The sequence below is a fragment of the Tamandua tetradactyla genome, chromosome 1 (genome assembly GCF_023851605.1).
Source record: "Tamandua tetradactyla isolate mTamTet1 chromosome 1, mTamTet1.pri, whole genome shotgun sequence".
Lineage (NCBI taxonomy): Eukaryota > Metazoa > Chordata > Mammalia > Pilosa > Myrmecophagidae > Tamandua > Tamandua tetradactyla.
The window spans coordinates 181,766,573-181,793,948 of record NC_135327.1 but is presented as its reverse complement, the minus strand read 5'-3'; the positions used below and the strand labels follow the sequence as shown (position 1 = coordinate 181,793,948).

The window sequence follows — 27,376 nt, the reverse complement described above, 5'->3', positions numbered from 1 at the left end:
AGGTAGCTGGATCTGACCTCTCCTGCCTCTCAAGGTTGTTACTTGGACTTCTGCTTAAATATCTTGAGTGACCTGTTTTTTCTAATTTCTACGCAAATTCCACTGTGGGATAGCTGTAGCTGTTAGAGAAGTTAGTGAGTTACTAGCATCAAACCAGTAAGGTCATTTTAAGGTGAAGTTAATAAACAATTGGAGGGAAGGTCCTTTCAGCTGTGACTCCATAACTGGCAATATCTGGCTCCCTAGAAGTCCTAGTCAAACCATTTGTGCAATATATTTCTGTTGGCACAACAGTTAATGTGGTGAGTTTCATTTGTGTTTAATAAACAGAAGTATGTGCTCTCAAAGAGTAATTTTAAGGTAGGGTTTTTTTGGAAAATAAGCTGCATGTTATGGAAAAACATTAGGCTAAATATCTTTTCAGTTTTGTCCACGCTAAACTGAGAAGGACCAGATAGCTGAGTTAGGGATTGTTTGCTCTCTTGCCAACATGCAACTTCTCTCCCTTGCATCGTTCCTGACACTTCTCTTTCTTCACTCTCCTTCCTTTCCCTCATCTTCTCTTGTCCAAGCTGCCCATAGCCTTTAAGGACTAACACAACCAACCCAGACTCAAGAGCCCTGAATTCCAGTTTTCACATTATCACTTCTGTACGTCCTTGAGGAAGTCATGTAATTTTTTTTTTGTATTAGCAGTACAATTAATTTGCTCATCAATAGAAATCACAAATAGTTTCATGATTCAATTATCATAGCTGACTTTAAATTTTATGCATGCTCATTTCTGACTTCAAAATTACATTATTGTTAGATCTCATGCTAGATCTTGCTATTTAATGTTAATAGAGAAGCACATGCAATGTTACATTTAAAATATTTTAAATATTTTTTATACTTTTCAGTACATGTGGTTTACTTTGTAAATATATGCATTTTACTTTACATATTTAGATACAATGAGATACAATTATATACACCAAAATAGCTAGAAATAGGGCGGTGCAATGGTGGCTCAGTGGCAAGAAGTCTTGCCTGCCGAGCCAGAAACCCACGTTCAATTCCCAGAGCCTGCCCATCTTCCCCATGCCCCCTTCCCCCCAAAAAAGAAAAAGAATAGCTTAAAATAAAGACTGACAGCAAACATGAAAAGCATGTGGAGTAACTGAATCACTCATACAGTTGTACAACCAAATGATTGTACTATGAGATGGTACAATCATTTGGTAAAAGGTCAAGTAGTTTCTTATACAATTAAACATCACCTATCCTATGCCCAATATTCCCTTCCTAGAGAAATGAAAATGTATGTACACAGAAAGTCTTACCCAAGAATGTTCATAATCCTTGTGTCTGATGCTTCTTTTATCTACCTTGTCAACAGACGACTAGAACATATGGAGTAAAAATAAATAATAGGGGGAACAAATGTTAAAATTAATTTAGTTTGAAATGCTAGTGGTCAATGAAAGGGAGGGGTAAGGGGTATGGTATGTATAAATTTTTTTTCTGTTTTCATTTTATTTCTTTTTCTGAATAGATGCAAATGTTCCAAGACATGATTATGATGATGAATATGCAACTGTGTGATGATATTGTGAACTACTAATTATATATGTAGAATGGAATGATCAAAATAGGAATGTTTGCATTGCTTTGTGTTTTTTGGTATTTAAAAAAATAAAATAAAAAGATAAAAAATGTTCGTAATATTAAAAAGTTGGAAACACTCCAAGTGTCTACCCATAGAAACAGATAAACAGTGTGTGGATTAGCCATACCTTATGCTAAGTGAAAGAAGCCTTACTCCAAAAGTACATATTGCATGTACCATTTATTCTAGAAAGGCAAAATTAATCTATAATGGGGAGGAAATCAGAACAGTGGTTGCCTCTGGTGGTGTGGAGGTGGGGAGTGGCTGGGAAACAATGTGGCAAGGCTTCTCTCCCTGAGCAGCTTCTGAGATTCATCCTTGTTGGTGCATATATCAATAGTTGTATCCTTGTTATTGTGCAGTTGTATTCCATTGTGTGGGTATGCTCTTGCTGACTTATCAAGTCTCATGCCCATGGACTTCTGGGCTTTTAGGAGTTGGGCTCTTAGGAACCTTCATGTACAAGTCTTTCTGTGGACCTAGAGACCTCACCTTTTGAAGCTGACTAGAGGACTTCCTTCTAGGTTGGACTATCTGCCTTAGCATCCTCACAAGCCTTAGCAGCACAGCCCCCTTTTGGGTTCTCAGCCTTGGCACCCCTACCTTGTAGCTTCAGCAGTGGAGGAAAATGGGTTCCCCATAAAACTTTTTAAGGACGTTAATAGGACATTAAAAACAGCCCATCCTCAGCCTCCACAACTTCTGACTCCAGCTGTCTGAACAAGGGGCCAGTTCATACTGGTCTCTCTAAAATCCTTTTTACACATACCCTATTTAAACATGCAAGTCGTGTAATCTTGATGATGATCCTACCCAAAAAATATGGTGGGGACTCTCTTGGAACGGAACTAAAAGGAAAAAATTCACATGAAGGGTGACTTCAATACTTTGTGGGGAGACCTCTGTCTGAGTCCTCCAAACTCTAGGCAGGGATCCATTTCCCGAGAAGGGGTTTTGCTATTTATAGTGACTGACATAAAGGGAAGTCCTGTGAGAAATAGGCTGGAGAGCTATAGTGATAAAGTAAAAAGACCTCAGGGAGTCAGGATCCCTGCTTCTGCTTCTGGCTCTGCAGGAATTAGCAGTATGATTTTAAGCAAATCACTTCACTTCCCTGGGTTTCTGTTTCCTCATTTGTAAATGAAGGGAATTGGATTAGTTGATGTCAAAGTTTTCGCCCAGCAGTTCGATTCTAGGATTCTGCACACAGTATAAGATATTAAATGGGAAAAGGAGGGAAATAGGCTAGTACATTTTTTTTTTTGTAGAAAATACAGGTAGGAATTATGCTGGAAGAAAACCTCATTGGTGGAATTTAGAGCACATATTTTTACAGAGAAGACAGATAGCTGGAGAAGTATTCCTAGGTGAAAAACTTGCAGATGTGATAGGTAAAATTCATCAATAACAGCCTCTGGGACATTCTCCTGTATTCATGATGAAATTTTATTTTCTTAAAGCTCATTTCCAGTGAGTCTGTGACTTGGCAAGTGAAAACAGAAAACAACACAGAGCCATAAAACAGTCCTTCTCTACAAAGAAGAGAAGTAAAGAAGACCAACGTGTGTTGAGGTAGAGAAGAGAGAAACAGCAGGGCTTTATGATGGAGAGTCTTCTCCTAAAGAATGAGGTGTTTGTGTGGTGAGTGGAGGAGATGGGGTGAGAGAAAGGGTGGAGGAAAATGGAGCTGTCTACCGCAGGCACTGAGAGGGCTCTGTCTCTGAGCTAGAGGATAGAAGGCTGTAGAACAGCAGTAAGGGCCCGATGGGCAAATGAAAGCACGAACGTACACAGAGATGCATCTCTGGAGAAAGTCCATGGTCAGGAGAGAGTGAAAAGGACATGACAGGGGATGATACTGGTTCTAGCCTCAATATGCTTGTACTGAATGGCCCAGAGTGGGGCCCGGCCCGGGATCCGAGGGACGCTTTAGGCAGCTGGGCGCGGTTCATCATCAGCTGAACTGAGGCGCCACGGTACCATGAGGCGCCGGTATTTAAGAGATTATGGCATCTGAAACCCACAATGTTAAAAAACGGAACTTTTGTAATAATATTGAGGATCATTCCATTGATCTTCCTAGAAAAAGGATCTCTAATTTCACTAATAAGAACATGAAGGAGGTTAAGAAATCTCCAAAACAGTTGGCTGCTTACATAAATAGAACGGTTGGACAAGCTGTGAAAAGCCCAGATAAACTACATAGGGTGATCTATCGCAGAAAGAAAATTCATCATCCTTTCCCAAGTCCTTGTTACAGAAAAAAACAGTCCCCTAGAAGTGGGGGCTGTGACATGGCAAATAAAGAAAATGAAGTGGCTTGTACCAGCCACATGCCTGAAAAATTACGCCTTGATAGTCGAACATATTTGGTTAACTCCAGTGATTCTGGTTCTTCACAGACAGAAAGCCCATCATCAAAATATAGTGCGTTTTTTACTGAGGTTTCTCAGGACCATGAAACAATGGCACAAGTTTTGTTCAGCCGGAATTTGAGATTGAACGTAGCTTTAACTTTCTGGAGAAAGAGAAGTATAAGTGAACTTGTGGCCTATTTGGTGAGGATAGAAGATCTTGGAGTTGTTGTGGATTGCCTTCCTGTGCTCACCAATAGTTTACAGGAAGAGAAACAATACATCTCACTTGGCTGCTGTGTAGATTTGTTGCCTCTAGTAAAGTCACTACTTAAAAGCAGATTTGAAGAATATGTAATAGTTGGTTTAAACTGGCTTCAAGCAGTCATTAAAAGGTGGTGGTCAGAACTATCATCCAAAACAGAAATTATAAACGATGGAAATATTCAGATTTTAAAACAACAATTAAGTGGATTATGGAAACAGGAAAACCATCTTACTTTGGTTCCAGGATATACTGGCAGTATTGCTAAGGATGTAGATGCTTATTTATTACAATTGCATTGAGAGGTTTCATCTACTAAAGACTGCTTGGTTATTCAAAATATCCCTGGACTATCTGATTTCCAAAAAAAAGTCTCATCTGAGAACTGTGAACTGTAAAGAAATCAAGTCAAAACATTTTTTTTCTTTTAAAAAGCCACATAATGAAACCACTAATGAACCTCTTAACAATCTACTTCACATTGAAGTGGAAAATATCCAAAAGGAGCAGCTTCAATTTCAATGAGGTGAAAGTGCACTAAGAAGATTGTTCACCTTTGCTGCATTTGGGATTTATATGGTTATTTGGTGACATTAAGAACTACTGGGTTTTAATGCAATCCTGCATATTACATAAGAATATAATTTATTCTGTGTGAAAAATAAGACAGGACTTCGCTAGGAACCACAAAGACCAATCATCATTAATTTTGTAAGATTGTATTTTATAAGAAAACACTTAATGTGTACAGCTATTTTCTTATGTTGAGAACACTGAAATAGTAAAACATAGCAAATAATCAATGTTAAACATTTTTTGTTCACACTGAGATATACTATGTTTGCAAAATGCCTTAATTATTAATAAGCCAATATGTTGTGATACCAATATCTGTTAAAAATTTTAAAGCCAACCATGTTTCTGGCATGGTAAAATCATAGAATTAAATCAGGGGCTTATTTTCATGTAGAATGTTGATGTTTGAAACCTATTCCACACCATTTTAAAACTTAAGAATATTTTAGTATCTCTGATTTTTTTTTTTTGCCAGAATCATATGGCATGTATGTATGTATGTGTTATGCCTATATAAAATTTTAAAAGGTGAATACATATTTGTACGAATGCTTAACTGGAAATATCCATGAAGTTGGCTAATTTATGTTCATTTTTTATGTTATATAGATTTCTAATATTTTCAGTTCTGTATCATTTAAGCTTCCATCATTTGAGTAAAATTACTAAATATTTAAAAAAAAATATGCTTGTACATGAATTCTTGGAAGTTATATCAATAAATTGTATTTAAATGTGTGTGTTGGGGAAAGTGGACTGTAATTCCCCTCTTTTTAGCATCCTCAAACCGTTCTTCCTCTCTCTCTAGCACCTTCTCTATTAGCGCAGATTAGGAAGGTTTTTGTGGATGTGATCTAGGTCAGTGCCTGATTAGTGGTGGAGAAGTAAAAGGCTTAAGTGGATGGTAAAAGCAATTATTTGAATGAAGCCGATCTGGCTAAAATTCAGTTCAGAAAAATTAGAAACTGTTCAGATTGTTGCTTTTCCAGTTAGATTATTATTTTTAGATTAAATTCCTTGCAAGCATTTTAGTTTGCTTGTACTTATCCTTTTCATTTTTAAAATTATAATGATCTCTTATAAATTGAGCTTGCATGGCTGAACATGTGGTTTTGCACAATATCTTTCTAATCCCAGATACAAGGATATGAGAACAAAGGTGGTCCTTGTTTACAGGAATGCCTACTTTGAAAGGGTTTAAGTGGAGTGCACATCTCTTCAACTCCTTAACAGCCATTTTATAGAAAAGCCTCAGGGCATGAAAGTACCTCACTTGAGACCTGTGCAGAACAAGTGTGAAGTGGTTACAACTGGCAATATGCCACCAGATTTCTATAAAGAATGGAAACCGGATATTAAATACTAAATGGCAAACTAATAGGAAATATAGAAGCCTTATTCTGCTCCAAGAAAGTTGTTTCTCTCAAGACCTAATGAAAAATTTAACTTATTTTTCTTCAAAGTATGGATCAAATTGGAGATTTTTAAAACATAAAGACATAAAGACTGCAGAAACTTCTGACACAACAATGCAGGGTATTGAAAATAGATGGTAATTAATATTTTGGAACTTTAACTTATGTGTGAGACTAAAGCAAAAAATGTTTATTTGGTACAAAATTTATATTTTGACTAGTGCATTTCCTAATATAACTTATGTGGACAGCATAATTGAACACCACAAGTACATGGAACCTTGAGTAGGGCATGAGATTTTGTAGGTTTGTCCAGAGTGATGCCTCAATAAATCCCAAAAGGATTTGAACAGTAAATAAAAAAGTATTTACAAAGTTCTCTTGGGGGAATAGTGAGAAAGGGGGAAAATTCAACTTCCCCAAGTGGAGAATTCTTGATATTCTCACAAGCAGTGCGGACAATCAAAGCAATAGGTTCGAGCCCCCAATCTTGGGGTTTGTTCATATGAACTTAACCCCACAAAGGGTAGGCTAAGCCTACTTAAAATTAGGCCTAAGCATTACCCCCAAGTGACCCTCTTTTGTTGCTCAGATGTGGCCTCTCTCTCTCAGCCAACATGGCATACAAATTCACTGCCCTCTTCCTCTCTACGTGGGACATGACTCCCAGGGGTGTGGACCTTCCTGGCAATGTGGGACAGAAATCCTAGAATGAGCTGGTACTCAGCATCAAGGGATTGAGAAAACCTTATCAGCCGAAAGGGGGAAGAGAGAAATGAGACAAAATAAAGTGTAAATGGCTAAGAGATTCCAAACAGAGTCGAGAGTTTATCCTGGAGGTTATTCTTACGCATTTTAAAGATATCCCCTTTTTAATTTAAGGTGTATTAGAGAGGCTAGAGGGAAGTGCCTGAAACAGTAGAGCTGTGTTCCAGCAACCATGTTTCGTGAAGATGATTGTATAATGATATAGCTTTTGCAGTGTGACTGTGTGATTGTGAAAACCTTGTGTCTGATGCTTCCTTTATCTACGTTGTGGACAGATAAGTAAAACATATGGATTAAAAATAAATAAATAATAGGGGGAACAAATGTTAAAATAAGTTTAGCAGATTGAAATACTAGTGATCAATGAAAGGGATGGGTAAGGGGTATAGTATGTATGAATTTTTTTTGTTTTCTTTTTTTGAATTGATCCAAATATTCTAAGAAATGATCATGATAAGAATATACAACTATGTGATTAAAAAACAGAATGTTCATATTGTGTGTTGGTTGGTTTTATTAATAAAAATTTAAAAAAAACAAAAACTTCTTGTCAATAGCAAGCTTTCATGTCCTCTCCACATGGAGTCAGAATGTGTCACCCTCCTGATTCAGGGATGTACCTTACTAGAGTTTCCAAGGTCCTCCAGGGTTTATAAATGGGTTTCATTACATTGGAATGATTGATGGATTCAGTGCCCATGTGGTTGAATTAAATCTCCAGGTCCCTTTCCATTCCAGGACCTTATGGAGGTTGGAGGACATTGGGGGACATTGGGAAGATCCTGCTCTGGGGATCTAGGTGATGTGATATGGCTCAAATCCGCAACCCCCTAATCATATGGTTGGAATTTTGGGTGTGGTCAGCAGCCCCACTGTAGGACTATGGATGAGGCTGGCCCTACCCAGAGTTATCTCCTTATGTTATTAGGGTATGATATTGTTACCAAGAATAACAAAAGACACTCCTATCACTGGAAATTCCAAAGATTTAGAGGTTACTCCACAAGACAATGGCCAGACCTCTTTTTTGGAAACCATATTCATTGCTACACATTACACACACGCAGGCACACACATGTGCACATGCGCACATATATGCAGTATATATATATTTAATGATTAGGATCACTTGCTTTAAAAAATTCAGTGATGCAAATAATTAAAGAAATAAGAGTATACTATCTGGCTTTGGCTAAGTGATTTTACTCCCCTGTGACTCACTTTTCTGCAAATGAGTGAGTTGGATTAAATCTCTGTCTCTTTTCCACCCATGGCTGAATCCCCTCTATGGGAACTGAGTCGTGTTTGACTCTTCTCTCCCCCTTGTCCTTTTTCTCTCACTCTTGAGATCCATAGTAGAGAATTAGGACCTTTACCAGTGGGCAGTATGATTTGGTTTTGGACAAACAACTGTGGTGGCTAATCCCTTACCTGTTTCAAATTTCCATGCATCAGCAGTGGTATGAAATGTTGCATATGAAAAATTGAGCTCGGTCAGGAAATCTCCAGGGAGGTCTTGGCTTAGCAACTGAAAATGATAAATGAAACGCTCCCATCCTGCTTCATTTCTCTTCAGCTGTTAGGGTCACAGTAACCTGATGTTTTTCATTTCTCCTCTTACATGTCCACTCCATGATTCTTGCTAACTTTCTTCTCTTCAATTCTTTCTTCTGCTGATTATCTTCCCCTCCATTTGTTTCTTGTCTCTCTCCTCTGTCAAGCCTTTAAACCTTTAAATTCACCCATTTTCAGTCCTGGACATTCATTGATTCTCAAATATTTTGGTCTTAGGACCCCTTTATACTCTTAAAAATTATTTGGGACTCCAAAGAGCTTGGGATTCTGTGGATTATATGTATCAATTTTATATACCTTATTAGAAATTGAAACTAAAACTTTAAAAATATGTGTTGTTCGTTCATTTAAAAAATAATATTAAATCCATTATATGTTAATATAATTTTGTGACAATAGCTATGTTCTCTAAAATGAACAATAATTTAGTGGTAAGAGTGACAGGGTTATATTTTTGCATAAATCTCTTTAATTCTGGCCTAAGAGAAGAGAGATGCTGTCTTATTTCTATTTTTGCATTCAATCTGTTGTGATATGCTGTTTTGTTGAAGTTATATGAAGAAAATCTGGCCTCGTACAGATATGTAGTTTTAAAAGAGAGGTGTTTTATTAACCTTTTCAAATAGTCATTTTTATTTTTCTTTGATACTATACCAACATTTAAGAAGTAGTAGTTGTTTTTTTTCTTCCTTTTATTAGAGAAGTTGTGAGTTTACAAAGCAACCGTGCATAAAATACAGGATTCCCATATACCATTCTATTATTAACATCCCACATCAGTGTGTGACATTTGTTACAATTGATGATAGCACATTTTAAAAGTTGTTCTGTTAATTGAAGTCCATGGCTTGACTTAGGGTTCCCTGTTTGTGTAGTGTAGTTCCATGGATTTAAAAAAAAATTTATTCTGTTACCATATATACAATCTGACATTTACCTCTCTGGTCATATTCAGGCATCCATTTCAGTGCGGTTAATCACATTTACAACGCTGTGCCACCATCACCACTATCCATCACCAAAACACTTCCATTGCTCTGAAGAGGAACCCTGTTCAGTTCAAGCCACAACTTTCTATTCCCTATACATTCCTACTTGCTAAAGAATAAGTTTGGATCCTTGCCACACACCATAGACAAAAATTAACTCGAAATGGATCAACAACCTAAAAATCAGAGTTAAAGCCATAAAACTACTTAGAAGAAAACACAGAGGGACATCTTCATGAACTCGGAGTTGGCAATGGATTCTTAGATATGACATCAAAGCAGGAGCAACAAAAGAAAAAATAGATAAATGGGACATGATCAAAATTAAAAGCTTTTGTGCATCAAAGGACATCAAGAAAGTAAAAAGAAAATGCACATAATGGAAAAAAATAGTTGCAAATCATATATCTGATAAGGGTTATAGATTTTATAAACAAATCCTACAATGCAAAACAAAAAGCAAACAACCCAATTCAAAAATGGACAAAGAACTTTGTCTTAGTTTCCCAGTTGCTATCACAGATGCCACACAACAGGTTGGCTTAAACAATGGGAATTTATTCGCTCATGGTTTTGAGGATAGGGAAAATCCAAAATTGAGGTGTCAGCAAGGTGACACTTTTTCTCTGAAGACAGTGGTGTTCTGGTGCTGGCTGCCAGTGAGGCTGGGTTCCTTGGTTTTCCCATCACCTGGGGATGTCCTCTTCTTTGTTTTTCTGGATTCCCTTGACTTCTAGCTTCTCCATGGGGATTTCTCTTCATAAAGACTCCAGTAATAGGATTAATAGCCAACCTCATTTGGTTGGGCCACATCTTAACTAAAAATAACATCTTTAGGAGGTCTTGTTTACAGTGGGTTCACACCCACAGTATCCATTCAGATTAAGAACATGTTTGTGTGTGTGTGTGTGTGTGTGTGTGTGTGTTTCTTGGGATACATAATTCAACCTGCCACAGACTTGAATAGACATTTCTCCAAAGAATATATGCAAAGGGACAACAAGCACATGAAAAGGTGCTCTACTTCATTTTAGGGAAATTAGGGAATCTCAATTCTTAGAAAATGCAATTCAAAGCCACAATGAGACATTACTTCATGCCAACTAGGATGGCTACTGATACTGGACAAAAGCAGTGGGGTCTCTGCCTAATGCTCATAATTAATGAGCTAATCCATGACTCCACCCTTTCAAAGAGAGAAAGAGTTCATTGCTAGGTATGAAGCAGGCCTAAAAGTCTGTCTCTTGGAGTCTAAGGAGTTCAAGGTTCTTATGGATTCAAGCAAGGGCAGATGGAGTTGTTACCATTTCAATAAAAAATAGTAAATAAGCAGAAATAGTTTACAAATGTATAGGAGTAGAGCTCTGCTAGGACTAAGTTGACTGTTATAAGAGCAAGTCAAAGGTTAGTTCTGAACTGACTCAGTTTCCTTCATTAGCATTAGGGAGTTGCCTTTGTGATTGTAAGACTCTGAAATTAAAACAAAAGCAAAAACCAACATATAAAGAGGGTACAAGTGACAAGGGTTTTTACAATCACAAGGGCACTAGATAAATGCTATATACTTATACAATCATTATCAGATCAAGGCAACTGGATTACAGTTCAACAATTTCAGGCATTTCTTTCTGGCTATTCTAATACACTAGAATTCTTGTTGAATTTCCTATCATCTCTACTTGTGCCCATTTCTCTTACTCACCCCAGATTGTTTTGAAGTAAATTTCATACTTCCTATTATTTCTTTCAAAACATTTCAGTGTATATCGAAAAACTTAGGACATGTTTAAAAATATGAATATAAAAAGAAATCTGTATCCAATAATCATAATCAGTTCTTAGATCCTCATTTCTCAGTTACACTATTTTAAAAAAAGGCAATTGACAAGTGTTGGAAAAAAATATGGAGATGTTGGAAACCACCTGAATTGCAAGTGGGAATGTAAAATAGTGCAGCCACTGTGGAAAACAGCTTGGCAGTTCCTCAAAAAGTAAAATATAGAATTACTGTATGACTTGGACAATCTCACTTCTAGGTATGTACCCCAAGGAATTGAAAGCAGGACTCAGATATTTCCACACTGATGTTCATAGTGGCATTAGAAACATCCCTGTTGCCAAAAGGTGGAAGCAACCCAATTGTCCATCAACCTAAGCACACCCTTCCTAAAGGGCCTAGCTGTAGACCCACTGCTTCCTCAGAGGTCCTAGCCACCAATGTCCCTGGTTCGAAATTGTCCTATTTTCCCATCTGGTCTTTCCAAAGTGCCTATACTTGGCATATATATATATGTAAACATGGTTTTTTTTCACCCTGTGCTTTCAAAAGCAATGGTTCTAAGTGATCATGCCCAAGAATCACTGTGGATTTGTTAAACACACAAATCTCAGATAACCTGAGAAATTTGAACACTGACTGGATATTTTATATTAAGGAATTATTGTTGAATTTTTTTAGGTGTGGCCTTGGGATTCATATTTTTAAAATATGTCCTTAGTTTTTAGATATAAACTGAAATGTTTTGAAAGAAATAATATGAAGTATGAAGTGTACTTCAAAATAATCTGGGGTGGGTAGGGGAAATAGGCGCAGGTAGAGATGATAGAAAATTCAGCAATTGTTGAAGCCAGGAGGGGTGCACCTGGGGGGGGGGGGGTTCTTACATTATTCTCTGTACTTTTGCATATATTTAATTTTTCCATAATAAAAAGTAACCCCCCTCCCGAAACATTCCTGCCCCCCCCCACACACACACACTTGGAGAAATGTACTTGGTGAAGCAGGGAGCAGCCTTAGAGCAAACCAAGAGCCAAGAGAAAACACATATTTAATTGGTTCACTCTTTTGTCATCCTCTTCGGCCAAATAAATGGGAAAAATAATTATCTTCAGTAAGAGACGGGTGACTATTCTATTTGGCCCTATCTCTTTTTGCCTGGGCCACATGAGAATCTGATTTTAGCCTTTGGATGTTTGTATGGATTTGTCTGTATCGTCTTTGAAAGTAGAGTGTTTTTGAAAATAGTTGTTGCCAAGATGGTGTGTTTTTTTCTTTTCTAAAACTGTTTTTTTTAATATCATTTCATTTTCATAATGAAAAGTAATGCTTAGTAGATACATTGGAAATGTTGTCTACAGAGCCCTTTAAAGATCTCTTCAAGAAACTCTTTTGTAAACCTTCAGCTCCCTGGAGGGGTGGAGGGAGTGAGTAAATTATTATTACTATTAGAAAATATTAATAATATTCTTCCTGGTGGGGACTCAAGGTCATGGCTGATGGCACAGGTGTGTGGGGGGGGGGGGTTTGAGTAGAGCTGGCCCCAGGCAGGTTTGGCCTCACCCACAATAGGGTTGTGTTGATACAACACAGCCAGCTCCCTGCTGGTGACACCTGGAGTAGAGAAGGAGCCAGAGCGACTGTTGCCACCAGGAGGCCACCTGTGAAATCCACCAGCCCAGCCGGTCCTTCCAGGATCCTGGGCCTCTCGCAAACCAGGGAAGCGCTTCCTGCCCAGTGGATTGCCTGGAGGAAGTCCCTGGAGAGGTGCAGCGCCTCTGCCAGCTCCCGAACCAGACCCAGGACCTTGCATGAAGACTGGGTAAGAAGGTCTTTATGTTGTGCTCTCTGGTCTGTGCTAAACTAATGCCTCATGTTTCATTTCTATGGAAATATTGGCTACTTTATCAAAAAAGGGACAGTATGAAAAGTTTTGATTCATTTCTGTGTCAAAAAGCAAGGACTATAGGACCAGATTATGCATTTCTTGAGAAAGGGATCATGCTTTTTACATCTAGTTAGTAAAATGGCAAGTACTGGGGGGAGAAACCTACTTTGTGACTGGTGACAGGGTGAAAAATAGGACCTTATTTATTTTACTGCCTAGTGGGGAATACAGACATTAGTTAAATATGTACTCGCAAGTGACTGATATTCTGGGAATATATAGGAGGGGCTTAGTTCACGGGAGGGTTGGGACAGTATTTCTGAGAAAGAGAAACCTGTCAGTGAGATTGGGAGAATGACGGGTTGAGTGGGGGTGGGGGTGGAGGAATAGGGAGGGTAGAGAGGGAGAGGCAGAAATTCCAAACCCAGGAGAAAGCATGGGAAAAGGCCCAATGCTGGGAAGGAACTGGAGGGAATTCCAGCTGAGAGCGTATGAGAAGAGATGAAAACTGGAGGGAAGACAGGCCAGATCAAGCAGCTCTTTGTTAATCTGCCAGGTCAAGGGTTTTAGACTTTGTCCTGAAGGGAATGTAGGCGACCGAAGGGTATAAACAGGGGAGTGACAGACCTCGAGGGACCAGCAAATGGTGGATGCGTTATATGTTACCAAACGAAACGAGCTAAAAACCCACTCTGGAGGTGTAATCATCCTTCCAGAAAGTTGGACTTAAGGAAAAACAATTTAGTTTGACAGCCACCTAAGAGGATCTTTGAAGGGGAAGGATTCTGGGGCTGGCGCTCCTCTCCACCCCTTTTGCTTTTCTACGTTCTTCAATTTAGCCCTGAAAAATCTTCTTGCTTCCAACCACTGGGAAGTTTCCTTTCTTGTCATTTTTTTAAACAGTTATTAAAGGCTGATTTGCGGTAGGACTGATGATCCATTTGGTGATGGGGAAATATTCAGCAGTCTTAAACTGCCACACCCCACGTTTCAGAATGCATTTTATCTGTATTGCCGGGAGGCTTCTGATCTTACCTTGGTTTCATTCCCTAGCCCTTATTTGTGGATGGCAGGTGCTTTGTGATCCATGGAGTTAGTTACTCCTCTCCCTATTTCCCAGGTAAACCTGCTTAAACATGGTTGTTTGAGTATATTTGACTGTTTGTATCTGAGATCATCTCCCAGGGGGAGTGGGAGTCTTCATCATTTTTTCAATGTGTCCACTACATATGAATGCATATTGGAAATGTATTTTACAGGTATACTTTGGCTAAACAAACTTGGAGAGTTTTTTAATCGTCCCTAAATGAATATCTTCCCTTCATATGCAAGACATATAGATTTATATCATTCTTGCTGCCTCAGTAGGGTCCTGTTATATCACAGTTTATTTAGGAGAAGGGATGACATCCCTATTGATGAATATCTAGGTTAGACTTTTATTGTGTTATTGTACAATGTGGTAAAAAAAAAAAAAAAAAGAACACGCCTGTGCATCTCTTTTTCTGTACATATCCAGGATATCTGGATACACTGGTGATGGAAATCTTGGGTCAAACTATGAGTAACATAAAATTTAATAGATATTGACAAATTTCTCCCTGAAAAAGCTGTACAAATGTGCACGTCAACTACTGGTGTGTGCAAGTGCTTGCCTGCTTTCTCATACTCTCCACCAAGTGTCTTTCATTGTATTTTTAAAGATCTTTTGCCAATCTGATAAGTGGTAAAAAAAAATAGTACTGTTTTTGTTTATATTTTTAAAATCAGGAGTGATTCCTGTTGGATTTTAACTTAACTCAACTAAAAAAACAAACAAACATAAAACAGCCCAGAATGTAATCCTAAGGTTTTCACGCACTTATTACCTTAAATATCTTTCTCTCTTTTCTCCTTCAGATCAAGGCTGTCAAGATGGCATCTGTGTTTCGAAGTGAGGAGATGTGTTTGACACAACTCTTTCTCCAGGCAGAGGCTGCATATTGCTGCATAGCTGAGCTGGGAGAGCTGGGATTGGTTCAGTTCAAAGATGTAGGTACTGCATTCTTTGGAAAAAAGAGTAAGGTGGGGATGGGGACAGACAACTCTTTCACAATAACGCTTTGCAGTGAACAAAATGCATTCTACAGGAGGAAGAGCCCTGAGTGGGAATAAATGGAATTCAATTCTGTCAGTTTTGTCCATCTGGCTAATATTTGTGATGACATCAGGCAAGTCATTTTACAAACATGTTCTCCCTCCTTCTATATCCGTCCTCTATGGGGATGTTTTGTAGCTCTACTACAATACTGTTAGATGTTATGCATTTTTTTTTTTCACATGGGCAGGCACCGGGAATCAAACCTGGGTCCTCAGGCAAGGCAGACAAGCACTCTTACCTGCTGAGCCACCGTGGCCTGCCTGGATGTTATGTATTTTATTTCCTATGCAGCATCTTCAAAGCATGGGATATATCCAGTGGGTGTGTGCATTATGAAATCTTTGTTCTGAGGACTGAAACTTAATTTTACTGACTGGTCAGGCTAAGGACAGACTTCATAGTTGGTTGGAGCACTCAGACCTGAGTTCTTGAGTGACATTATAGGGATAGGCTGTCTTGAGTGTGATGTCAAAGAATCTTTTAGGTGATTCTGGCAGCAGTCCTCACCAAGCTCTTATTGAGTTGAACTAGAAACTAATCCTTCTTTCCCTCCTCACCAAGGTCAAAACTAAGATCATGCAAAGAGGGTTCATGTGTTTATTTTGCATCCCCAGGTCCTAGCACACAACCTGACATAAGGCAGGTCCTCAGTACTGTTTGTTGGGCTGGATTTTGTGCCATCACACAAGGGTATTGCATTCTCATTGATGACTGTAATTCATTATGTGGAGGTGTGCAGTTTTCAAAGTCCAGTCATACTCATCTAGGATTTTATAGGCTCATTTGGATAGCCAATGCAGCTAAGAATAAGAACACCTTGGATGTAAGCTGACTTTGTTTCTCTTAGAAATAGGAAGACCAGAACCAAGGCATTTTGGGGACAGAGTGTGAGAACACTGAGGTGTGGGTTTGCCTGTAACTCCAACTGTCTTTGTGTATGTAAATATCTGTTCCGAAGACAATTCTGGCAATATTCTCCAGAATGAAAAAAATAAGAAAATAACCAAAGGGAATATGTTGACAGCTGTTGACACTCAGTGTGCTTGTGTACATTTTCTCTCCCTAGTTAAATATGAATGTCAACAACTTCCAAAGGAAATTTGTGAATGAAGTGAGAAGATGTGAATCACTGGAGAGAATCCTCCGTAAGCTTGTTTTCTGTTTACTGTCTAAATGTGAACGGGTGGGAGGTAAACAGTTTGCAAGACTTTAACAAACGTGTCCCTGTTTGTAATGTTTTTTTGAGATGATCCAGGAAGCAAAGGTTGGGAGAGGTTAGGGATGGGATCCAGGTGTTTGTGATAAGTCTCAAGGTAATTCAAGTAGCTGAGCTGGCTGGGAGGCACCTGTCATGCTTGATGTCATTTCTCAGGCATGAGAGAATCACCTTGGGCTCTCTGGTGGGGTTTCAACTCTCAGGTTTTCTGGAAGATGAGATGCAAAATGAGATTGAGATTCAATTGCCTGAGAAGTATCCACTGACCCCTCTCCCACGAGAAATGATCACCCTGGAGGTAAGTTCACTTTGCCTGCCACCACAGCCACACATGGACATCTTACCCAGTTGCTAGAGAGAGTAAGACAGATTTATGTGGTTGTCCACTTTTCAGTGTTACTACCACAGAAAAATCCCCGTGAGCAATCTTGGAATCATTCCTGATCCAAAGGACAGCTCTTTTCCTATCACAAGTCTAGGGAAGCTGACTCTACTTTGAGGAATTATTCTGTGTGGGCACATAAGATTCTTACAGATAATGAAATCTTATCTATATGATACTGCTGAAAAGGCCCTTGTCCTAGCACAGATGGATGTTTTCTAATTGTCTGTCTGATGAGAAACGCTCACAACTGAGGCCATTCTTCGGACTGGCTTCTGTAGATCAACAGTGAGAAGACCCATATTCTTTAGCCATGGACATGATGGTGGGTGGGTCCTCTCCCTTTACTTCCTGTCTTCTCTCTCAGTATGTCTTCCTATTCTCTCTGTTATAAAACACTGAGATGTGCAAAGTAGCTTAGAGAGAAATAAACCATGGTCTATGCCCTCAAGATTCTTACAGAGCAGAGTGGCTGATGGGGAGAGGAGTAAGGGTGGAGTGATGGGGCCCTCCCGGATATTGATAAGGAATTGGATATTTCCCTCCGAGGAGGAAAGTCCTTGGAGGAAGGGCCTTCTAGCCCTGTAGGGAAGAGCTCACTGAGCTGAGCCTTATCTCTGAGTGGTATTTTTTTCCTGAAGTATTGTAATACAATACTTAAAATTCTTGAAATTTTTGAAGCCATCATCCCTTGATACTCTAGTAGAGAGAGGAAACTGCCAACTCCTCTGGATAATATTTTGGGATCTTATCATATTAAAACCTAGATTTTTTTGAGAAACTTTTATCCAATTTGTATAGAACCTCCTCCAGATCATCTCCAATTTCAATCTTGTCACGGGTCATCTAATACCATGTTTTAATTCTTGAGTTCCTCTCTCACCATCATCCTCTTTACCTATCTTTTGTTTTTCTTTCTTTTCCTCTTTACCTATCTTAATACCTAAACCTGTTCTTAGGGACTGTGAACTATCATTCTACTTTACGCTTTTATGCTAATCTTGTTTCTGAATTTTGGTAGAGTTTTCCAGTTTTTCTGTTTTTCTTTTTAGCCATTCCAATCTATTCCGCCTACTACCATCATACAGATTTCTATGGGTATTGTTTAATATTGCCACTTCCATCTTAAGAATGATCCATAGCTCACCTCAAGAATGGTCCATAGTTCCCTCTTATCTCTGACAGGGCCGCCTCCCTGACCATCAAAGCCTGCTCTTACCTATCCCTGCCCTACCTCTTAAGCCCACCACTTTGATTGGTCTGCTTCCTTGATTGTTGTCTGCTTGCCTCATGTTCTCTTCCCAACTCCATACCTTCGCTTGTGCTATACCTCATACCTAGAGTACCTTACCTATGTCCCACCACTTCTCTAAATCCCCTTCATGCCTGAATTCCCTTCTATTATATAAAGACTCTTCTGACTATGCCAAGGCACACAGAATCTAAGGTTCTGTGAACGTCTGTTGGGTTTATAATTTAATATTACATTTTCATAATTTATCCTCTAATTCAGTGGTTTTCAAGCTTTTTGTTCTTAGACTCATTTATGTTCTTTTTTTTAAGATGGATCATATTTTTTAATCCATTCTGACAATCCCTTTATACTCAATGTTTTTTAAAAATGTTTTATGGTGTTATGAAATATACTATAGAAAGAAAGAGAAAAACAATAATTTTCAAAGTACACTTCAATAAGTAGTTACAGATTTCAGAGTTTGTTGTGGGTTACCATTCCACTGTTTCAGATTTTTTTCGTTCTAGCTGCTCCAAAACACTGGAGGCTAGAAGAAATATCAGTAAAGTGACTCAGCAGTCATACTCATTTGTTAAATCCTATTTTCTCTGTTATAACTCCTCTTTCTCCTTTAATCCTTCTCCAAATCTATAGGGATCTTTAGGCAATGCTCATTCTGACTTTTTTCATTTTGAGAAGGGATGTCAACACTAAAGAATAGGAGAATGTAATTAGTCGATAATCTTGGAGAGGCTGGTCCCTCTGGGTTTCAAGATTTATCTGATCCTCTGGAAATTATAGGTTCCAGGAATGCAAACTTAGTGCATGAAACCATTATAGAGTCTCAGTTTGAACCCTAGGTGTTCTTAAGAGTTGACAGTAGTGATGTTGGTTGGGTTTTAGCAAACCATGGCAATTAGCACTATCTAACTGAAGCTTGTATAAACGTAGCCTCCAGAATAGCCTCTTGACTCTACAGGATCTCAGCCTCTGATGCCTTATTTTATTATGCTTCTTTTCCCACTTTTGGTCAGGTAGGTATTGCTGATCCCATGTGCCAGGGCCAGACTCATTCCCAGAAGTCAGGCCCCACTTTGTCAGGGAGACTTTCACCCCTGAATGTCATGGCCCATATAGTGGGGAGGGTACTGATTTTCTTTGCAGAGTTAGTCTTATAGAGAGAAAGTCCACATCTAAGCAACAAAAGAGGTTTCCTGGAAACAACCCTTAGGCCTCGTTATTGATAGTCTTAGCTTCTCCACTTCAGAAACAATTTTCCTAAGGGCAAGGCCCCATATCAAGGTCTTGGCCTATTTTCTGGGAGTCCTCAATGGTTGAGAGGTTATCCAGGATTTCCCAGATGGAAAAGTTTAATTGTTCCTTTTTTTTTTCCCTTCGGACTCTCAAGGGACTTCAACAGTACTGTTCTAGTTTGCTAGCTACCGAAATGCAATATACCAGAAACAGAATGGCTTTTAAAAAGGGGAATTTAATAAGTTGCTAGTTTACAGTTCCAAGGCCAAGAAAATGTCCCAATTAAAACAAGTCTATAGAAATGTCCAATCTAAGGCATCCAGGGAAATATACCTTGGTGGATGAAGTTCAGGGTTTCTTTCTCAAGTGAGATGGCATGTGGCAAACGCGGTTAGGGTTTCTTGCTCATCTGGAAAGGCATGAGGCAAACATGGGTTCATCTGCTAGCTTTCTCTCCTGGCTTCCTTTCATGAAGCTCCCTGGGAGGCATTTTCCTTCTTCATCTCCAAAGGTCACTGGCTGGTGGACTCTGCTTCTCATGGCTACATCATTCTGCTCTTTCAGAATCTCCAGTTTCTCCAAAATGTTTCCTCTTTTATAAGATTCCAGTAAGATAATCAAGACCCACCTGAATGGGTGGAGACACATCTCTACCTAACCCAATTTAACAACCACTCTTTTTTTTAATTAATTTTTTAATTTTATTTTTGAATACCAAAAAACATCAAACAAATGCAAACATTCATAACTTTTGATCACTCCGTTCTACATATATAAATCAATAATTCACAATATCATCACATAGTTGCATATTCATCATCATGATCGTTTCTTGGAACATTTGCACCTATTCAGAAACAGAAATAAAAAGAAAACAAAAAAATTCATACATACCATTACCCCCACCCCTCCCTCACCGATCACCAGCATTTCACTCTAAATTTATTTTAACATTTGTTCCCCCTATTATTCATCTTTATTCCATATGTTTTACTCATCTGTTGACAAGGTAGATAAAAAGAGCATCAGACACAAGGTTTTCACAATCACACAGTCACATTGTGAAAGCTATATCATTATATTGTAAGAATTTGAGAGTTTTGCCGCGCAAAGGAGGACTCCAAGAGACGTTCTCTCATGCAGCACGCAAGGGGTTTATTTACCACACATGCGTGGGGCTCACTGAACACGCAGGAACAGAGAGCCCCGAACCTGGGTTTTGGGAAGCCTTTTGAGGGCCAGGATAAGGGTGTGGGGTTTGAGGGTTGAACATGAGTTACAGGTTCTGCTTTATGCAGGAAGTAGATAACGAACATTTTGCAAGAAGTAGATAACAAACATTTTGCAAGAAGCAGATAACAAACATTTTTCGCGCATGAGTCATGGAGCTGCTTCTTGCAAGAAGCAGCTGTCTCGTGCAAAACTCCCTTACTCAACCTTCTCAGTTGCATTCTTAGATAAACTTCCTCCGGCAGTTACAACCTTGCATAACCAAGGCAGCAGAAAACCTTGCATAACAAAGGCAGCAGATAACCGCCCCTGGGAAGTCCCGGGTTGTTTTTTTTTTAGCCTGATGGGGCCCATAACTCTTTTCTTTATAAAATCCTTCTTTACATAAGAAAAGTTAGCTACTGTTAAGTTTTATAAAATCATTCTTTACAATATAATCATCTTCAAGAAACATGGCTACTGGAACACAGCTCCACATTTTCAGGCAGTTCCCTCTAGCCTCTCCACTACATCTTGAATAAAAAGGTGATAGCTGTTTAATGCATAAGAATAACCTCCAGGATAACCTTTCAACTCTGTATGGAATCTCTCAGCCATTGACAATTTATTTGTCTCATTTCACTCTTCCCCTTTTCGGTCGGGAAGCTTTTCTCAATCCCTTAGTCTCAGTGCATTCCAGGATTTCTGTCCCACATCACCAGGAAGGTCCACACCCCTGGGTGTCATGTCCCATGTAGACAGGGGGAGGGCGGTGAGTTTGCTTGTTGTGTTGGCTGGAGAGAGAGGCCACATTTGTGCAACAGAAGAGGTTCTCTTGGGGGTGACTCTTAGGCCTAATTTTAAGTAGGCTTGACCTATCCTTTGTGGGGTTAAGTTTCATATGAACAAACCCCAAGACTGGGGGCTCAGCCTATAGCTTTGATTGTCCCCACTGCTTGTGAGAATACCAAGAATTCAACTTGGGGAAGCTGAATTTTCCCCTGTTCTCATCATTCCCCGAAGGGGACTTTGCAAATACTTTTTTATTTACTGTTCAAATCACTCTGGGATTTATCGGGGCATCACTCTGGACAAAATTACAAAATCTCATGTCAAGGTTCCATGTACTTATGGTGTTCAATTAAGCTGTCTACATAAGTTATGTTAGGAAGTGCACTAGTCAAAATATAAATTTTGTACCAAATAAATATTTTTTGCTTTAGTCTCATACATAAGGTAAAATTTTAAAATATTAATTACCATCTATTTTCAGCACCCTGCAGTAATGACATTCCTTTGTTCTTCCTCATGTAAAAACATTTTTTTAATTTAACAACCAGTCTTGATTGAGTCACATCTCCAGGGAGATGATCTGATTAAAGTTTCAAACATACAGTACTGAGTGGGGAATAGAAGAAACAGTTGCCTTTTCAAAATGGAATTAGGACCAAAACATGGCTTTTCTAGGGCACATTCATCCTTTCAAACTGGTACAAATACTTTTAAATTATCATCCCACTGATGATTGAACAATGATATAGCTTTCACAGTGAGACTCTGTGAATGTGAAAACCTTGTGTCTGATGCTTCTTTTAGCTACTATATCAACAGAAGAGTAGAACATATGGAATAAAAATAAATAATAGGGGGAACAAATGTTAAAATAAATTTAGTTTGAAATGCTAGTGGTAAATGAAAGTGGTAAGGGGTGTATGGTAGGTATAATCTTTTTTTTTCTCTGTTATCATTTTATTTCTTTTTCTGTCATCTTTTTATTTCTTTATCTAAATCGATGCAAATGTTCTAAGAAATGATGAACATGCAACTATGTGATGATATTAAGAATTACTGATTGTATATGTAGAATGGGATGATCTCTTAATGTTTTGTTTAATTTTTTTTAATTAATAAAAAAAAGTTTAAAAAAATTATCATCCCACCATAGTCAGAGATGTATCTGGGTATTACATTAAGCTGTACAGAATTACAAGGCCTCATTCCCATTCTGGACTCCAGAATGTTATTAATGTTATTATATTATTTAAATGAGCTATCCAGACATGTTGATTTAGATTGTGTTACAGAAAATTTAGGTTCTAGACATAATAAACCTCTCTGCCTTTGGTCTCATACAGTAGATGAAGGTCTAGAGTATATACACTATCATCTTTTACTTTGTATTCTGATTTACTTTAGTCCCAACCAGTTTGGTTTCATTTTTATCTCTAACTGAGGCCTGATCTCTTTTTCGGTTACTTTAATTGTCATTTTATATAGCTATGCTAACCTTCAGGGCTGCAACACTCAATTTCTCAGTCTAGATGTCACAGAGTTACTCAAACTTCCAGGGTAATACCTGCTGATACACATATAGCTCAGTATCTCAGAATCTAGAAATACCCTTACAACTTCAGACTAAGTGTGGCTGTAAAAAGGCTTAGAATCTAGGCTCCAATTTTCTTGTAAGTATTTTCTGAATGAGACTTTAGCATATTTGTTCTTTTGTTTCTGGCTTATTTTGCACAACACATTGTCCCCAAGATTTATTCAGTTTGTTGTGTGCCTCTTGATGTCTTTGCTTTTTTAGCTGCACCATATTCCATTATGTAAATGTATCACAGTTTGCCATTCTGCTTCTCAGTTATTGTACCCTTTGGCTCCCTCTGTTTATTGAGCATCATGGATAATATCCAAAATAAACAAACCATGTTTTACAGTATGTTTTTGAGGATATCAAAGAGCTTTGTTTATATCAGCTATATTTACTGATATTTACCCTTTAGAAATTAAAAGATAACCATTTATTTATTCATCTACAAATAACAATTCTAAGTATGCTACATGTTAACATAACATTTTTTAATTAAAAAATAACCATTTTCTAAGAAACTTTAGTAAGAAGAATGGCATTGTTTGCAAATTTCTTAAATGCTGGGTTTGGAAGATAGCTGGGTTCTCACATTTACTTCTGCATTGAATGTGTTGGAATATGTTGAAATAATGAGAGATAATTCAATCTCACACAAATATGTAGCTTAAAATGGGAGGAATATTTTAATAGCTTTTTCGAATAGTTGCGGAGATTCTTTCATATTACACCAAAACTTGACAAGCATGTAGTCTGCCTGGATTTTGTTAAATAGGCAACAAGTATTTTGTTTCCAAATCAAGTTGATCATATGTTCCAGGTGTTACCTTAAAAATCAATTAATCCAACCAAGTTTGGTACTCCCATGCTTTTGTAGTAATAACCAATTAGATATGAGGGGCAATCAGATATGTACTAATAGTTTTTCCTATGGTTACTAAGGAATATGTTTGAAAATTATTTACTGTAAAGGTGAAATTTAAACAGCATGAGACTACGAGCAAAATATTTGTCTTGTCACCAATCACTGGGTTATACTGAATGGCCAATTCAAATGGCCTGGTAGTTACCTGAGGGCCCCTTCCAAATTCCCAGAAAGGAGGATCTTTCTTCTTCAAAGAGTATGCCAATGACTTTGGGCCCTTGCCTTGTAGAATTTCTGAAAAGGCTTTCAAAACAATCCAAGAGGAAATATTAATTCAGGAAAAAAAAACTATCCATAAACCCACCATTCTTATAAAAACTGCCCTAGCTTTCCCTTCTTTTCAGGCTTTGTTCTTATGAAGCACTATGTTTAATATATCTATAGTTCCATAATATATATTATAATTTTCTACCTTTTACATTTATTATCAAATTGTAAACATTTCTAGATATTATAGTCTTCTCAAATATTTCTACTGGCAGTGTATTTCTTAATAGAGAAGCTGTAGATTTACATAAAAGTGATGCATTAAAATACAGTGTTCCCTTATACCACCCTACTACTGACAGCTTGCTTTAGTGTGTTATATTTGCTTCAATTAATGAAAGAACATTTTATAATTGTACGATGAACTATAGTCCATCATTTGCAGTAGGGTTCACTATGATGTGCAGTTCCATGGGTTTTTCTTTTAATATTTATTCTAGTAATATATATATATACATAAAACCTAAAATTCCCCCCTTTTTGACCACATTCAAATATATAATTCAGTGCTGTTAATTATATTCACAATATTGTGCAACCATTACCACATCCATTACCAAATCTTTTCCATCAACCCAAACAGAAACTCTACATTTTAAACCTTAACTTTCTTTTTTTTAATTTTTATTTTTGTGTGCTATATGGTGGGGGTTACATTTCATCCCTTTTCCATGTGACTAACTCATTATTGCAGTAACATTTGTTGATTTTTGGGGGGGGTGGAGGGGTTAGGGGGATGCTACACATGGGCAGGAATCAAACGTGGGTCTCCCACATGGCAGGCGAGAATTCTACCACTGAACTACCCTTGCATCCCCTACCCCTTGACTTTCTATTCCCTCTTCCCACCCATTCCCAGGAAACCTGTATTCTAAATTCTAACTTTGATGAGCTTACTTGTTCTAATTACTTCATATCAGTGAGATCATATAATATTTGTCGCTAAATTTATGAGGTCCTCAATGTTCATTCATATTGCTGCATGTATCAGAACTTCATTCCATTTTAAGGCTGAATAATATTCCATTGTATATGTGTACCATATTTAATTTATCCATTCATCATTTGATGGAGACTTGGACTGCTTGCAACTGTCTTTTGGCTATTGTGAATAATGCCGGTATGAATATCAACTGCAAATATCTGTTCTTGAGTCCCTGCTTTCAATTATTTGGTTGTATACCTAGAAATGGGATTGCTGGGTCCCACTGGATGTTAATTCTATACTTAAATTTCTGAAGAATTGTCAAATTATTTTCACAGAAGCTACACCATTTTGCATTCCTACTAACAGAGAATGAGTGCTATTTCTCTACATCTCTAGCACTTGTAGTTTTCCATTTTTAAAAACAGTAGCCATTCTAGCAGGTGTGAAATGATATCTCATTGTGGGTTTGATTTACATTTCCCTAATGGTTATGATGTTGAGTATCTTTTCATTGCTTTTTGGGCATTTGTATATTTTTTTGAGAAATGTATATTCAAGCTTTTGCCCATTTTTAAATTGGGTTGTTTTTGTCTTTTTATTGTTGGGTTGTAAGATTTCTTTATATTGAATATTAAACCCTTAATGGATATGTGGTTTCCAAATATTTTTTTCCCAAGAGTATGTTGTCTTTTGCATTCATGACAAGGTCCTTTGCTGCACAAAAGTTTTTAATTTGGTGATATCCTGTCTACCTATTTTTTCTATTGTTGCTTGTGCTTTTGGTATAAAGTCTAATCAAGCATTGTCTAACAGAAGACATGATGCTACCCTGTGTTTTTTCTTGGAGATTTGCAGTTCTGGTTTTATATTTAGGTCTTTTATCCATTTTGAGTTGGTTTTTTGTATGTGGTATGAGATAAGGGTCCATCTTCATTGCTTTGGAGAATGAAAAGATTCATGTGGAGATCCAGTTTTCCCAGCCAATTTGTTGAAAAGACAGTTCTTTCTCCATTGAGTGTTCTTGGCACACTTGTGGAAAACCAATTGGCTGGGGTGCTCAGGTAGTTCAGTGGTAGAATTCTTACTTGCCATGTGAGACACCCAGGTTTGATTTCCAGACCATGTGCCCCCACCACACCCACACCCTCAAAAAAAAAAAAAAAAAAAAAAAAAAAACCACTGAGAACAAAATTCCCTGTGATATACCTATCACATATCTCCCTCTATATAGTTATAGATATACATATATGTAGGGAGACACACATACACACACACACACAAAACCAAACAGTTGGCCATAAGTGTGAAGGTTGATTTCTGAACTCTCAATTCCATTCCATTGGGCTAGATGTCTATCTTTATACACAAGCTGTTTGGATTACTGGGAATTTGTAATAAGTTTTAAGATTGGGAAGTGTGAGTTCTCCAACTTTGTTCTTTTTCAATATGGCTTTGACTATTCAGGGTCCCTTACCTTTCAATACATTTGATGATTAGATTTTCCATTCCTGCAAGAAGGGTGATTTTGATTGGGATTGCATTGAATCTGTAAATCACTTTGGGTAGAATTAACTTCTTCATACTGTTTAGTCTTCCAATCCCTGAACATGGAATGTCCTTCCATTATCTTCTTTGATTTCTTTTGGCAATACCTTGTAGTTTTCTGTGTACAAGTCTTTTTAATCCTTGGTTAGATTTATTCCTAGATATTTGATTCTTTTATTTGCTATTGTAAATGGAATTTTTTTCTTGATTTCTTCAATGATTGTTCATTACTGGTGTATAGAAACTACAGATTTTTGGGTGTTGATCTTGTACCCCACCACTCTGATAAATTTGTTTATTAGTTCTAGTAGCTTAGTTGTGGAATTTTCAGGATTTTCTGCATGTGGGACATTGTCATCTGCAAATAGGGAAACTTTTACTTCTTCCTTTCCAATTTGAATGCTTTCTACTTTCTCTTGCCTAATTTTTCTAGCTATAACTCCAAGTACAATGCTGAAGAACTGTGGTGACAGTGGACATCCTTATCTTGTTCCTGATTTTAGAGAAATAGTTTTCAGTCTTTACCACTGAGTATGGTGTTAGCTGTGGAGTTTTCATACATGCCCTTTGTCATATTGAGGAAGTTTCCTTCTATTCATAGTTTTCTAAGTGTTTTTATCAAAAGGCAATACTGGATTTTGCCTTTTCTG

General features: G+C 37.8%; 2 protein-coding genes across 2 annotated transcripts in view; both read left to right on the top strand.

Annotated features, from left to right (window-relative positions):
• The first annotated feature begins 3,542 nt into the window (after positions 1–3,542).
• LOC143687416 (KATNB1-like protein 1) lies at positions 3,543–5,134 on the top strand. Its single transcript, XM_077164398.1, has one exon. It carries the CDS (start codon positions 3,658–3,660, stop codon positions 4,570–4,572), a length of 915 nt encoding a protein of 304 aa, XP_077020513.1. The 5' UTR covers positions 3,543–3,657; the 3' UTR covers positions 4,573–5,134.
• Positions 5,135–13,127: 7,993 nt separating this feature from the next.
• Positions 13,128–27,376, top strand: part of ATP6V0A4 (ATPase H+ transporting V0 subunit a4) — an 87,095-nt gene continuing 72,846 nt past the window's right edge. The window contains exons 1-4 of the mRNA XM_077164384.1: positions 13,128–13,192; positions 15,158–15,289; positions 16,465–16,543; positions 16,818–16,912. Coding sequence (XP_077020499.1) covers positions 15,173–15,289; positions 16,465–16,543; positions 16,818–16,912 — 291 coding nt within the window. The 5' untranslated portion in view covers positions 13,128–13,192; positions 15,158–15,172. The remainder of the gene's footprint in view (positions 13,193–15,157; positions 15,290–16,464; positions 16,544–16,817; positions 16,913–27,376) is intronic.